The 15,364-nt window shown below is 43.2% G+C and overlaps 1 protein-coding gene across 5 annotated transcripts in view; it reads right to left on the minus strand.

The window, feature by feature from the left end:
• The window catches only part of LOC148010708 (dynein regulatory complex subunit 7-like), a 358,764-nt gene that overhangs the window by 80,041 nt on the left and 263,359 nt on the right, over positions 1-15,364 (minus strand). For all 5 annotated transcript variants that reach the window (XM_087671014.1, XM_087671012.1, XM_087671015.1 and 2 more), the window contains 2 exons: positions 13,284-13,367; positions 12,173-13,170 (listed from right to left, as the gene is read on the minus strand). In XM_087671014.1, the coding sequence (XP_087527140.1) occupies positions 12,173-13,170; positions 13,284-13,367 (1,082 nt within the window). The remainder of the gene's footprint in view (positions 1-12,172; positions 13,171-13,283; positions 13,368-15,364) is intronic.

Genomic DNA, 15,364 nt, shown 5'->3' on the forward strand with positions numbered 1-15,364 from the left:
AGTAATGCAAAGGAAGATGCAAGATGTCATGCTCATGCAATATGCGATGTAACAGTGCCACTGGGACTGTGCCCTCACAAGGGAAGTGTTCACTTGTCTAAGTGTCCTTTTATAATCAGGTCATCCTTATAGTGCAGATGAAGTTGCAAATGCCCATAATACAATACAAAAGAATAAGTGAATGTAATGTCTAAAAAACTATATGCATCATCACTGTCACGATCAAGAGTAGGAGCCGCCCCCTCTCAAACTGGAACACAGGCCTTTAGGGGAAGACATGGCAGCTGGAGACCCCTATGTTTTGTGGGAGGAGCTTCGGGAGTGGCGCCTCTGGATTTGGGAGGGCAGGCCACTTGATGAGCTGGAGTGGGATCTAGGAGAGTGGCTATGGCCGGTCACTGCGGTCGCCAAGAAGCCATTGAGGTTCCTACACTGCCAGGATTGGCAGACATGTATTGATGCAGGAGGACATGGATTGGGCGCCATTGCGTAGTAGGTACTTGGCGGAGCACAGCATCACGAATGCCTTCCGACAGACTTTTTGGCGCTGCGCCCGTGGAACATCTGGAGGCCGAGGAGGGTATCGTATTTCTTATGGCTGGTGGTACATGGAGGCCTGGCGGTGGGGAGTTGGTTAGCCCAGATGCAAAAGGATGGAGGGTGTAAACGTTGCACACAACAGTTTCTGGAAACTCCAAAGCACTGCCTTTGGTTGTGTGAGGCGGCGCAGCTTGTATGGAGAGGAGTATGCCGCATCCTTTGCTATATAGCACCCAACCTTGGAAGTATCTCATAGGGAGCTTTCTGTTGTGGCAGGCAGTCAGCTAGGGTAGTCACTTGTTGTATGAGGCTGGGATGTAGGACACGATATTTCTTATTGAGGCTGAGTCGTGCACAGTGGTTGGCTTGGAGGTCCTACCCATTTGCCAAGAACTGGAGCCCACAGCAGACTGCTTTGAGGTATGGGAGATCGTAGGGAGCCTCACTAGATGGCATATCTGGAAGGTGCCGTGCCAGGAGGTTTTTGGTGGGGAGAGACTTTCTGTATAGGCGACTTTAGCAGAGCTCTGGACCTCCATCATCCACTCCCTTCGTGGTTGATGGGATCAGGTGCAGGGCGAGTTTCGAGCTCGTTAGGAGCTCTGTTTTCATTTTATGCACACTTGGGGCAGCTAGGACTTGTTTTTCGTGATGCAAGCAGGTAGCCCTAGATGGCGATACACCCCCCTTCCATGGCTTCTTGCCCCTATCCCCCCTAGACCACCCTGAAAGGCTTGTATACTTGATATATCTGTGACTCCGCATCAGCTCCAACTAGTCTGTCAAGCATGAGCACTTCTTTGTATTCAAGTTTTTTCTGAAGTAATATAATTAGCCACACTTTATTTGCAAAAAAAAACCTCTCCAATAATCTTCTTATGAGAAGGTTTCAGCATGAGATACCAAGTGCCATTCCTCTCAATCGGCTCTAGCTCTTGCTCCATCTCTTTCTGCCGATGACAATGCTGTAAAGTCTCCTTCACGAAAGTGGGCTTCCGATCCTGCATGACACGAGTCAAAAAAATAATTAGTGTAAAAAAGCTTAGTGTGGTGTGCGTGGTTCCTCCAAGAATGCCATGGGCCATCTTGCGGCTACCACTCCTCAAGGACCCCCTCAATCCCTGCATCACGAAGAATGTCACGAGCCCAATGAGGAGGAGGCTGGATCTTGCCCCGTTGCTCTCCATTTGCTGAATTTTCTGGAAGGTCCACTGACTGCGGGGGAGCAACGGGCGAATCCAATGGCTGGGAACTAAGCTCCTCATCCGAAGAAGAGTCCTGAAGAGGCACAGGCTCTAGAGAAACAGTCACTGGGGCCTAGCTATCACCAGGATCTCCAAGAACAGGGTGTTCCTCACCCCCCTCTGGAGCTGGAACCTCCACAAACCGAACGTCACGGGTTGTATAAACATCCTGCTTAACAGAATCATACAATCGGTAGCCTTGGGATTGTGAGCTATAGCCCACTAACATTTGTCTTTTGGAAGCTACTTCAAATTTTTCATGCTGTGTCTTTGAGATGTCTTCGAGATGTGAACATAAGCATCACATCCAAAAACCCTGAAATAAGAAACATCTGGCTTGGACCCAAAGTACGCCTCATAAGGAGTCATACTAAAAACAATGAAAGTAGGGGAATGATTAAGGATGTGAAGTGTAGTAGCCACAGCCTCAACCCATAGACATGGAGGGGTCTGCCGATGCTCCATCATGGTATAGGCCATCTCGATCACATTGTGATTCTTCCGCTTCAAGATGCCATTCTCCTGAGTGGTATTTGTATTGGCAAACTCTTGGTGAATACCACAATTTGCATAAAACGAGCAAACTCATTAGAAATAAATTCTCCACCCTTATCCGATCATAAGGTCTTTAGCTTTTTCGGCCCGATCGGTTCTATTCGAAGAGCAACCAATCCTTAAAGTTGGAGAAAGCCTCTTCCTTCAGCTTCAAGAAATAAGCCCATGTCATCCTGCTGTAATCATCCACAATTAGCATGAAATACAAGCTCCCTCTAAGGGATTTTGTCCTCATTGGTCCATAAAGATCATTAGAAACAAGCTCCAAGGGTGCTCAAGACTGCCTCGAAGCCTTGTTACGAACAACATCACGAGTCTTCTTCCCACGAATGGAAGATACACAAGGTTGCTGGCTCACCACAATATCCAGCAAACCTCAAACATGCGGTCCCTTTGATGCCTTCCAAAGGTAATTATAATTGAGGTGGCTAAACCAACCATGACAAAGCTCGGACTAAGTTTGTGAGACAAAAAGAAGAGAAGTCAAGGCAGAAGAAAACCGCAACTTGTAGACTTCATTCTCCTCATAACCTGAAGAAAGAACCTATCTCGATCTGCGACAATCAAGAATCTGAAAAGAATCCACATGAAATTCGACCAAAAGGCTGAGGACACAAATCTTGTGCGCCGAAAGAAGATGATACACCAAAGTCGGCACATAAAGTACCTCGAATGTATGGGCACCACCATGTCCATCTGGAATAAGACACATGTTGCCCTGTCCTTGTATGGGAATAGATAAACTGTCGCCAATGAGAATCTAGCTATGTGAAGGCCGCAAATGAGAAACACTTGTAGAAGGAGTCATGTGCTGGGAGGTACGACTATCAACAATCCACTCCCGAGGGTATGGGGCTGTCAATGCAACATCAAAAGCCGTCAGGGTCGATCCTCAACCACCTCCAAGTGGAGGAAAGTAGCTGATGAGGGAGGAGCCACTACTCTGGAATCCTTTGAAGATTTCTTAATCTTCTCCTGCTCCTTCTCCTTCTTCTCCTTGTTGGGGCAATCCTTCTTCTAGTGACCTGTTTTGCCACAAATGTGACAAGTAGATTCCTTGTCTTTGTCCTTTTTAGATTTTTTCTCCTTCTTTTGGGCCGTCCCCTTCTTCTGAGAGGATTGACCAACCAAGGCCTTAGATTTTGAAGCATTGGTTCCTTTCAGTTGCTCTTCTTGGTCCAAGACCATAGGAACCGACTCTTCCTAGTGAAGAGTCTTAGACTGCCTTGAAGCAATCAAGGCGAAATAGAAGCCATTGAAGCGGGGCAGTAATTGTGAAAGAAGAGTTATCGCCATGTCTTTAGAAGTGATCACCTTCCCTGGGTTTTGAGCCTACATCCGAAGCTGCCTCAACTCGTTGATATGCTCCTACATAGAAGATGACTTGTTGACACTCATGGTCCGCATCTGCACTTCCAAAGAAACTCGCTTCATGATGGTCATCCGATTATACATCTGATCAAGCTTTAGCCATATCTCCTGAGCCACTATCAAATGCTCAATATGAGAGAGAACATTTGTAGTACAAACATGAGAGAAATAAAAACGAGTGAATGCGAGTAGCGCGTCTATCCTAATGTGCTTGAGCCTTTGCCAACTCCAACTTCCCACTGGAAGAGAGCCTGGACCCATCTCGCGAAGAAGGACAATGAATAGCCTTCGTAACAAGCTCCGTCAAATCATAGGACTCCAGAATGGCAAGCATCATGACCCGCCAGACGCGGTTATTCTTGCCATTGAGCTTTTGATCTGATGGAAGAGCCGGTAAGATGAGCACCTTCTGGTCCATGATTGCCTGAAACTCTGTCTCACCCTTAGAAGACATCTTCACCTATAATGCTTGCACAAAACACAAAGAGTAGCCACCTTTGACTCTGAAAATACAACCTGCTAGGGCTATGGTTCGCTCCTCCTGCTCCTTTACCCGCCATAGGCGATGAAAAGGTAAAATCTGCACTTGAAGGCCCAAAATGCACCCTTCTTCATTCTCTAACAGGAAAAAAACAGCAGCAACTTCAGCAAATCTTCTCCTTTCTTGCATGCCCATGCTCGCCTCAGTTGTGTTCTGATGCGCACCCACCTGCTCACACTTGAATACTAAAAATGCAACCTTGTGTCGGACTGAAATCTCCTCTTCAGATGGGTCCACCCTGGGTTAGTTCGTTAATGCTTTGATAGCATGTCAGAGTGAAGCAATGCGGAAGTGAATGACCAAGACCAAGAGTGAACAGAGAGAGGAGAGAGAGAGAAAGAGAATGAAACGTAGAAAATTTGTAGTGAAGAATGCTATATAAGGATGTAGAATTATACACGGGTGCAGAGAGAATATCTCTGTATGTCTCCACCTTGAAGATCTCGGTCTTTGTCAGCCTTGAGGGCAATCTCCACGGTTTGCAGCTTGAAATTTGTGGAACACAACCGACTGAGGTTGCTGGAAACAAAGCCTATAAATCGGCTGAAAATAATGCCCAAAATAGTGCACGTCAGCTGCCATTAATGCAGCCAACTGTTAATGTAGTTCGACTGCATGCCACATGGTGACTGGCTGACTGCCAGCCACGTGTCCTACCTGTCTGGGAGATGACTCTCTAACAAATAGTTGTTGCCATCCAACCTATCCTCCTTGGACAAATATGTAAATACATCAACTCCCTGATTTGCCATGGTAAATGTCACTGATCAAGGAGAAAAAGAGCAATACTTCAAGCTGGACCAACCTGGAAATTTCAGAATTTCCAGAAATTAAAGCAAATACTTTGCTGTAATTAGCAAATTTAATCACACTCTTTCAAAAATTGTCTCAAATACACATTTTCCAGGGTGCAAACAATGCTCAATAGCACTAAAAATGCAAAAGCCCCAAAATTTCTTGTCCCAAAATGCACAAAATCAGTCTATTTCAGACTGTCAGTATTGTACATTTGCCAATCTCAAAGCTGAAAACAAAAGCCCTGAAATTCTGACCCAAAATTTCACAATCTATGTGAGAAATGTGTCCCTGACACTAGCAAGAGCAGAGAGATGTTGCTTGGGCAGCACAAGTCCGTTCCAATGAATGAGATTTGAATTAAAAAATGATAAAATATTTTTCTTTTACCTCCGATTTTGAGCTCTTGTAGGTCGTGATGGCGGAGCAGTGGTTGAGATGGCCTCCCAAGGCAAACGCTGGTGGAGCTTGAGCTGGAGGTGGGCAGGTTGTGCAGGGATAGGGAGCCTGTTGTGCTGGCGGTGCCTGCACAATGGGCGCAGGGAGCAGAATGAGCTGCATGGGGCAGTGCAAACAGGTGCTGCCTACAGAGGGCAGTGTAGACAGGTGGGCAGAGTTTCAATTGGCGGGTGTTGCATACGGAAGCGATGTAGGAGCTGGAGGCAGACTAGGCAAGGCAACTGCTCAATGGGCACTGCAAGAGGCAGTGTAGGGACAGACCAAAGGGCGGGCAGTTAGGCAGCTGGCAGGTGAACAGAGCCAGGCCAGGCGGCGCTAGAAGTGCTGGCGAGCAAGGTAGGGGAGATCGGTGGATGAGTTGAGCTGAGCAGTGGGTAGCTCTGATACCAAATCTGAGAGGTGAGAGAATGCATAGAGATTGAAGCTCAAGCTCAGCTGCTACAAGTATAGTTTATAGTAAAGAGAGTATGTGAGTGTGATAGCATGACATCCAATACAATAATCTGAAGAGTGTAAGATACAAGTACAAAGTAAAACCCTTAAACCTTAGGGTTGTAAGAGTGTGTTCACACTTAAAAGGTGTAAAACACGATTAGTGCTTAAATTGTGTAACATAGGCACATAAAATAAAAGGAAATAAATGTGGACAAAACCTCTCGTAAGGAGAGTAAAAGGTGCCCCAGTGTCCTACTGAGGATCACCGACACTCCTGTGTGAGCGTAGGCGTGAGTCAAACCCAACAGGTTCATGAAATTGTTTGTGAGCACATTGCCTCTCCAATGGACCTAAGGTTGCATATGATTTTGCCAAATGAGCCTTTGATATCTCTCTCCAAGAGATCTGTAGTCCCTTCAATGTGACCAAATAAACATATTGCCTGACCATCTCTATTGGCTCTCCATCGAAAGTAAACTGGTGCTTAGCTCTCATCACCCAAGCAGTTGAAGTGTTAAATACCATAACTTTAGTTTTCCCAAGGTTCACCTTAAGGTCTCTATCTTTGTAAAAAGTTGATAATGCATCCAAGTGTCTATTTAGTCCCTTAGGTGAGTCAGATATAAGTACAATATTGTTTGCATAAAGCAGTAATGGTATCAACACTCTAGCTAGGCTCCGGCCCCACCAGTTCTGTCCACATATTCTGAAATTTCATCTATGTATAGCCCAAATAGTATTGGTGAAAGTGGGAAGCCTTGTTTCACTCCAATGGTGCTATTGACTATATTTGAGATGCCCTCAGGTGTCCATATTGTGCCTGTCACTATCTCATATAAGGCATAGATAGTCCACTGTATCTCTACGGGAACATCAATGTCTTGCATTCTTCTCATGAGTCTAGCACGGGACATTGTGTCAAAGGCCTTGAGAAAATCCACAAAATAGTAGTAGATCTTTTTCTTGAATGCCTTGCCTTCTTCGACGATTTCCCTCAATGTAAAGATATTGCATGTGAAACCATTAGATCCTCGCCACTGTGGCAGCCCATTAAGGATGGCCAAACCATGTGCACTTTCCAATGCCAGTAGGCGTGTTCCATATTGTCACAACTCTATAGAAACAGAATTTGTATCCTTTTTCATTAATTTGTCTATATAATGATTTATTAAATTTATTTTCTTTGCACTAATTAGATATAAAGAAAAGTGCATTGGAGCTGGCCACTGATGAGTGGTCACAGGTTATGGTGGACCCACGCGGTGGGTTAGAGAAAAGATAGTTCACACTTCCACCTATATGACCCGATTGGGCGCCTGTGACTAGAACTCACGCATATCAGGGTTAGACTCGCACACAGAAAGGATTGATGCCTTGAAGTGTGGGCTAGATCCACCAGAACAAACAGTTACAATCAACAAGATGGCATGATCATGAAATGCTTGTATAATGTGTATGTGTGGGCTGAAAGCTTGAAATGCACATTTCTTTGCATAGGAAAGTCACATGAAGATTCGGATACCATTTTTGCGATGTACACGGAAAAAGCTTTCATATGACACCCATATTGGGGGGGTCCCTAAAATTTAGGAGCCTCGAATTAGCCTAAAAATGCTAGTCCTAAAAAATAGGGATGTCATTCTAAAAATAGTAAGTTCTGTACTCTGACTGTGCTTACTAAATTTGGTTGTTTCTATTCTTGACAGTATTCAACCCAAAAAGGAAGGCCATAGAGAAGAGACAAGTGTCAAGACACTTGTCACACAAGTTTCCAAGTATCCCACCACTTGTCACATCTCATGACATGTGGCTGGACACTTGTCTTGTGCTACTCCACTTTCCCCTTTTGTACTAGCTCTTCCCTCTCCTATAAATAAGAGCTCGTTTTTCTTCATTCGACATCATTTTTCTTTGCTGTAAACTCATGTACAGCACCCACAGATAGCCAGAAATTGGCCCCATCCATCCCCATCATCATCCCCCACTTCTCCATTATCAAATTCCTCCATATTCCCTCTTCTATCATTGCTGTTTTACAGGATAGCAAGCCTGTAAATTCATTACAACACCTCCTTTTCAAGCTATTTCTTCCATTTTAGCAACAAGAAGCAAGCCATATCCATGTACTACTGTTCAACGATGGAGAAGATTGATTTTCTCTTTTTCTTCTCTCATACTGTAAAGAAATAAGTTCTTATCATTGCATAATAGATAATGCATGTGTGTTTGTACATGTTTGCATGATCTTGTGAGAGTGAGAATTACTTCTTCTCACTCTCAGGTTGATTGTAACTGAGCTCTTCCCTAAGGGACTTGGGTTGAGCAGAAATACATTCCTTCGGGGGGGGTTGCCCATCTTCAACCCTCAATCTTGTCTCCATTACCTTTACATTTTCATGGCTGTAATTTTGTGAGTAATTTTCATTTTCAGCTTTAAGTGTTCATTCTCTTTTATATTAAATCTCGAAAACAAACGAATATCATAATTGTTAAGCATACTACGTTGTTCGGGGCGTTTACACATATTCTGTTATCTCCCTATCTTAGGCTGATTTGACTAATCCCACTTCATCTAATGCAATCTCTCTAAACATCTCATTGCTAGCGTCAAAGAAAGTAGATTGGTCGCTTATTGTGCGTGCATTAAAGTCTCTTGCTAGTAAAACATCCCCAATGCTCATAAATCTCATTATGTCCTCATATAATGGTATATACGGGGATGCCTCTTTAGGGGAAAACTTAGAGTATGCAGGGGAAAAGTAGCATATGGCAATGTATATGTCTCGAGTTCTATTTGTACGTAACGTGATCCACATGTATCTTGCCTTTGCATCTCTATGTACCACTTGGATTGTATCTCGGAGCTCTTCTCTAAATAGAATTACCACATCTCTTGATCCCCTTGCCCCTCCAGGCCTCCTAGGTTCAAGGTGATATGTACTTTCCCATTTATATCCATATACATCAGGTAGATGGTTGCCTTTACATTGGTGTGTCTCATTATACATAGCAATGTCTATCCCTTTGAAAGCATCCTCAAAATAACTTGCATTTGTCTTAAGGGAGCCATTGTAATTCCATAGTGTGAACTTTAGGGTCTCATAGGCCGTGCACCGTCATGCTATCCTTTTCTCTGTGATGATGAATTTTCCATCTCTGTAGATAGCCCATTGCTTGCTTTTCGTGCCTCTAGAACTTGTGGCGTTTTGGGCTAGGGTAAGGTCTTCATCTATGTGGATCTTTTCTCCTTTGAGAGCGATCCCGTTGGAGAGAAAGGCTTTCTTTTTTTTTTCAAAGAAAAGAGAACTCTATTAATAACACCTTGGAGAAAGTCCCCCTAAGGTAAATACAAAGTACAAGAAACTCTGTGAAGAGTAACTAAGTACATCAAAGATACAATGGTTGTGTAAACAACCAATCTGGTGGGCTCCAAGAGGACTTTTGCTTTTGTGTCATATTTCTCGACTCACCAAGCCCCAATGGTGGGTATATCTATAGGCCCAATTTTGGTAGCAAGAGTTATAGAATCTTCAATTGGGGAGCTTTTTGCATTCCTTTGTTCTTTTTTGCCATATCTATCCATTCTGCACTTTCTTTGGCAGCATTCCTAATTCTTCATTTTCTTTTAGGTTCCTTTCACCAACACTTGCATAGGTGTGCATATCCTTTTTTAAAACATCCATTTTTTTTTTTTGCAGCTGCAGTGTGATTTGTGATGCCTTTTGTGTGTCCAATTTCTTTTTGCATTCCTCTAGTTTTTCTTTTAGGTTAGAGATCATTGAGTCTTGCTTTGCCATGTGTGCATCTAGTGTTTGCTGCATCTCTTTTTTAAGTTCTTCCATCATTTCAGCTCGAACCTGCTATTGTATATCACTTCCATTTCCTTCCTCATGATATGTATTTCAGCACAGAGAATGGTCAACATCTCCTCATATAGTGTTTCATTGATTTTGCGGGATGTCTTCCCATATCTACTTGACCCTAGAGAGACATTCCAATCTCCGGTTTTACGCCCGTAGGTTATGTATCTCGGGTTCTTTGGCTGTGTGTGAAACATTGTTTCCATGGTTGGTTTTGTGATTCCTTCATTCTTCCGTCACGATTATAGCATATGCTGTAGCATAAACTGTTTACAGTCTGACTAGAGCAGAAAACTAGTAACATAAACTTTCACTATAGCATAAACTGTTAGTGTATCATAAATGGTCAATGTCACTGTAGCATAAAACTGTCAATCTCACCTCAAGTGTCACTGTAGCATAAAATGTCAGTGTGCTTGCAATATCAAATGTCCCATCAAACACAAACTGTCCCATCAGTCACTGGAGACAAAAATGTAAGGTCTGCTACTGTTCATTGCAGGTACATCATTACTGTCGTGTTACTCCAGCAGAGCTTACTGTCGTAGAGCATTACGAGAGCATTACAGCATTACTGTTGCAGAGCATTGCAGTATTACACCATTACGAGAACACTACCGCATTACACGCCACTATTCACTGCACTACAAGAGCATTGATAGCATTACGAGAGAGAGAGAGAGAGGGGAGAGTTTTTCCGCATTTGATTCATTCACATCAGTATGGTTTCATTGAGGGACGGAACATTATGCATAATATCTTGAATGTTCAAATGGGATTGATTATGCCAAAGCCTTTGCCCAGTAGGTTTTTATGATCCAGCTAGATATTGAAAAGGCTTTTGATCATATCAACTAGTCTTTCATGCGGCAATTGATGTCTACCATGGGCTTAGGTCTCGACATGAGTTCTCTTATTGATGCTATTAGCTGGGATGCAGTGGCACATGTTGTGCTTAACGGGGGAGTCATAGATGAGATTGCCTTATCTCATTCCCTTTGTGAAGTATGCCCTCTCAATCCTTTATTGTTTGCATTGGTCATTCACTGAATGCTCTCTTTGCTAGATAGGATGGTTGATGATGGGGAGATTGTTGGTTTATCTTTTCTTAGTGATCCTCAACTTTTGAGTCAATCATCGGCAGATGTTTCCTTTATGTTTCTTAAGGTTGACTAGACCAATATGAATCGGGCAATGACTATTTAAGGTCTTTTTGGTTTAGCCTTGTGCCTTCAAATAAATTCTCAAAAATCACAAGGATTTATTGTACAGAGACTGATTTGCAAGCATTGGGCTGGTAGGGAGTTATTGTTTCTAAAGGTGATATTACTTGGAACTTGAGATACCCCATTGGTGTGGATGTACCTCCTACAACATTGCATGATTGGATATCCTCCCAAGTTCTTGATAAGTTTATGTATTGGGAATCTCAGGGCTGGCCTCTTCATGTATAGCTCAAAGTGGCTCAATCTATCATCAATAGTATGGTCTCTTATTTTTTACCCTTGCTTCCCTAGACCAAGAAGTCTCTCTTGGAATTGGTGCAGCCCATTTGCTTTATGTTGTGGAAAAAGAAAGGCAATCATTTGGGTCAGGTGTGGATAACTTGGCAGCATGTCACTACTTCAAAACGGTTGGGGGGAGCTATGTCTTTGGATGTGGCACGAAATTGAGTTCCTTCCTCATTGGAATCTCAAAACTCCCAACCAATGACTCAATACTAATGTCTGTCACTTGGATATCAACCCAGCACTATCCATCATCATTACCATGGGATAAAACTCCACAACTTTCACAAAGATGTGACCAAGACACTCATCAACCAAAAACTCATCACCTCCCCATCTCATGATACAGCTAAACAAAGAATCAGTCAAAAGCAAACACATGCTAGATACAAGGATTATGATATTGCAGTTCAATCAACCTTGTCACTCAGCTTGCTAAAGACTACTGAGGTTTGCAGGTTTACAAAAACCTCACACCTTCAGTGTGAGAGGCAGGAGACAGGCAAGGAGGGAAGGGGTGAGGTAGTCACATTGTTGTTCCTTGTCAAAGAGCCAAGGGGAGGCAAGAGTCAGTGAGGAGAGGGAAGCAAGGAGGGCTGGAGAGTGGGCTACCAAAATCACAACTGTAGCTTGTTAAGATGACAAATCACACCTTAACATTACAATTGGCTAAAACAAGCATATTTTAATCATTCAAAAGCGAGACTAAACTAGTGCTGCTGCAGTTTGCTTTGAAAATATTAGAAGCAGCCAGACATTTAATCCATGCTCTCAAATAAAAAATGAAACCCTGCAAGAAGAAGTTGACACTTAGCATTCAAAATGGTACACTCTACAGAAATAGAAGAGGGAAAAAGAAAACACCTTGTCATGTAAATTTCAATTGGTATTTCCAAACGTGGAACCCATGAAGACGGTAAAAGCCAATGATAAGGTTCCTTGAAGCCATGATGAATCCCATCATCAATGGGACCTTTATCAACCACTTCCTTAAGAGGGCCTGCACTTGTGGCTTTCCCACCAATCTTCAGAGTTGATTTTATCCCTGTTGCTAAGCTTTCCATGTTTGTGTTTGGTTGATTCCCATCGTTAACTTGGTTTTCTGGCTTTGAAATACTTGGGTGAAGCTCTGGTGCTCCAGTTTTCTTTGATTTATCTGTTTCTAATGTAGATGGTGATTCAAGTGTGACATTAGCAGGGGATTTATTGGTTTTCTTACCTATGAAAGTGATTTTGCTACCACTTGTTTGCATCAGTTCATAGTGAACATCACCAGCACTTAAGAATGTGTCCAGTACTCTTTCCCATTTGGTAACATCTCTTAGATCCCAGGACATATCATTTAAACCAGACTTATCCAGATTAGGTTGCATATTGATAAAGATATTATGTTGGTTCCATAAATATTCCACTGCTTGGTATGGAGAACCATGAAGTGTGTATCTATGCCCAGTGCTAGGTTCAATGAAGAAGCTTTCAGGAACATCCCTCTTGTTTGAAGTTACCATAACCCAGCAGTGTAGACGTTTTTTATTCAAAACATCTTCTTCTCGCAATTCAGTTGATGAATCATTATTCCTTATCTCAGAATTCTCCTCACGTACAGCAGCATTGTTGATAAGTGGGACCTCATTTTTCTCTTCTGATTCAGGCCAAAGTGTATGACTAGAAGCCTTCTCTTTCATGTAGTTAATCAAATTATCTTGCTCTTCATTTTGATCATATAGCAGCTCATGGTCACAGATGTCTCTGAATATTTTTATGCATTCTAAAACTTGTGTGTCCCTTTCTTCCTTTTGGTTGCCAAGATATTTGGTGTTCAGTATGGGAGGGCATTCCCGAATATACTCATTTTTCGCCTCCTGTACAAAAATTTTTACATCAGCACATGTAAGGTGATGACAAGGCATGATCTTGTTCTGTATCACACTTTGCCTTAGAGTCATGATCCTGATGCAAATAGGTTAATCCTGACCTTGGGTATCTTCCGAGCTGGCAATGCCTTGTCTTTTTGTAAATCCGTTTTTTTGTTTAAAAAGTTTGGGCAGGTGTCAGTTTCCTGTCATTGAAGCACTAGCACATCACATTTACACTTTGCGTTTAATACACAGGAAACTGGATTTAAAAAACACAAAAAGGAAGAATATGCAGTTTTAAGTTTAAAGTATTGTCTTTCTTTCACAGAACAGATTTGAAGATAGTGGATACGGGAGCCTGGGTATATTTCTTTGGGTGTGGGGAAAGGTGCCACAGGCTGATGTATGAAGAAGAATTGAGGATAGTGGTTTGGTTGGATAAACATTTGAGAGGTGGCATTGATATGTTGAGGATAAACAGTTGCATAGTGGATATATTTGATGGTTCTAGGCGGGGCATCATTTACTAGAGCCTCCTCCATGTCATCTCCTGAAGGACACCTAGAGAGCCATAATCCTTGTAATACATACCATCAAGGATGATGAGTTCATGTGTAAAAATGAAGCTGAGGAAGTGATTCCCAAAACTTCTCCATCCTTGAAGTAGCAAGACTTGTTAGTTTTTGGACCTTACATTGAGTTTTGCAAGTGGTACTTCACCTTATTTTTTCTGAGAAGAGAAAAATTCTATTAATGACACCTCCGAGAAAATCTCCCTAAGATAAAAATTACAAAATATAAAGAAGGCCATATAAAGAGCAAGTGAGGATACATGCATATTTTCCTATCTCCTCAGAAAGTGCCGCATTGTGTTGCATAGCACCACATGGACAGTTCAGAAAAATTTCCTCAAGGTGTCAAAGGAGGAATCACAACTGAAAACCCTAAACCCTATTGGTGTTACCAAGTGGAGATATGACAAGTAACCCCCTAGCTTGAGCAAGACAGGAAGCCCCCTAGCCTGAGCAACCTATGTTGACGAAAGACTAATGCCAACTGGTTGCATTGACCTTGGAAGAACTTGTCAACATGTAGGCCCGACAACCTTGCTGCCTTCCTGCCGCTTCTTGCCTGCCTACCAACTCTGCTGCCTTCCTTCCTGCTTGTCAATCTTACCTCTTCTGCCTCTCATGCCCTGTCACCTGTCAACGAGGCCAGCGCTTTCCCTCTCCTACTGATGCCTGCCCTGTCCCCTCCCCCTTTTTCTGCCCTACCTTTACCACTCTTCGTCCACCACTCCCACCTGTCACCTGCCTGCTCACCACCACCATTCCTTCTATCCACCATCTTCCTGCCCACGACCACCATTCCTTATACCCACCATCTTCCTGCCCATGACCACCATTCCTTAGACCAGCCATCATTCTTTGTACCAGCCATTTGTCCACCTGCCTGTCCCCCTCCTAATCCTGCACAGCTCCCTGATAACCCCACTCCCCCTACAAAGGCACGGACGCATCTTCAGCCTCCATTAATTTACCAACATGGACATGTCTTCGGATTCCTCCTCCACCTTAGTGGCTTTTGTACAATTCCTTGCCCAAGCTATATCCGTCTCCCCTATTCCCACACAACCCTTGCATGCGTTCAATCGTTGCACACCTAGTCACATGACTTGCATGTCACCCTCATGGAGGAGGAGCACCTGTTGTTCACTCGTGCCACAAAAAGGGAAGTAGAGGAGACCTCAATCTTTGGTAAGGTCATTGGGAATTCTCCATCTAGGGCACAGCTCCACAATTGGTCCTTTCTACCCTACACATTGGTACTGCACAGATTGCGGACGTGAGATTGATGGGCTAGGATATCTTTATGGTATGCCTCACTTTGGTGGAGGGTGAGCTCTTTTTGGCAGCTCCCCCATAGCCTCCATGAAGGCATATGCATGGTCTCATGGTATAGTGGCTTCACAGTTGAGAGCTTTGAGCTCCACAACAGACTCCGTTGCTATCCAGTCACCTTGCTTTTTTCTGGACTCATTATTGAGTATGGACAGTTGGTAGAGGATTTTGGGCATCTCTTCAGCACAGTCCTTCCCCTTCTTTTGCTGATGCAGTAATGGCTGCAAGCATAGTTTTTATCATACGCGCATGATTGCTGATGTAGACGTATGAAAAACGTATGAGATCTAGAGTATGAT

The sequence above is a fragment of the Lygodium microphyllum genome, chromosome 29 (genome assembly GCF_053477565.2).
Source record: "Lygodium microphyllum isolate KBCC chromosome 29, Lygodium_microphyllum_v1.1.10, whole genome shotgun sequence".
Taxonomy (NCBI): domain Eukaryota; kingdom Viridiplantae; phylum Streptophyta; class Polypodiopsida; order Schizaeales; family Lygodiaceae; genus Lygodium; species Lygodium microphyllum.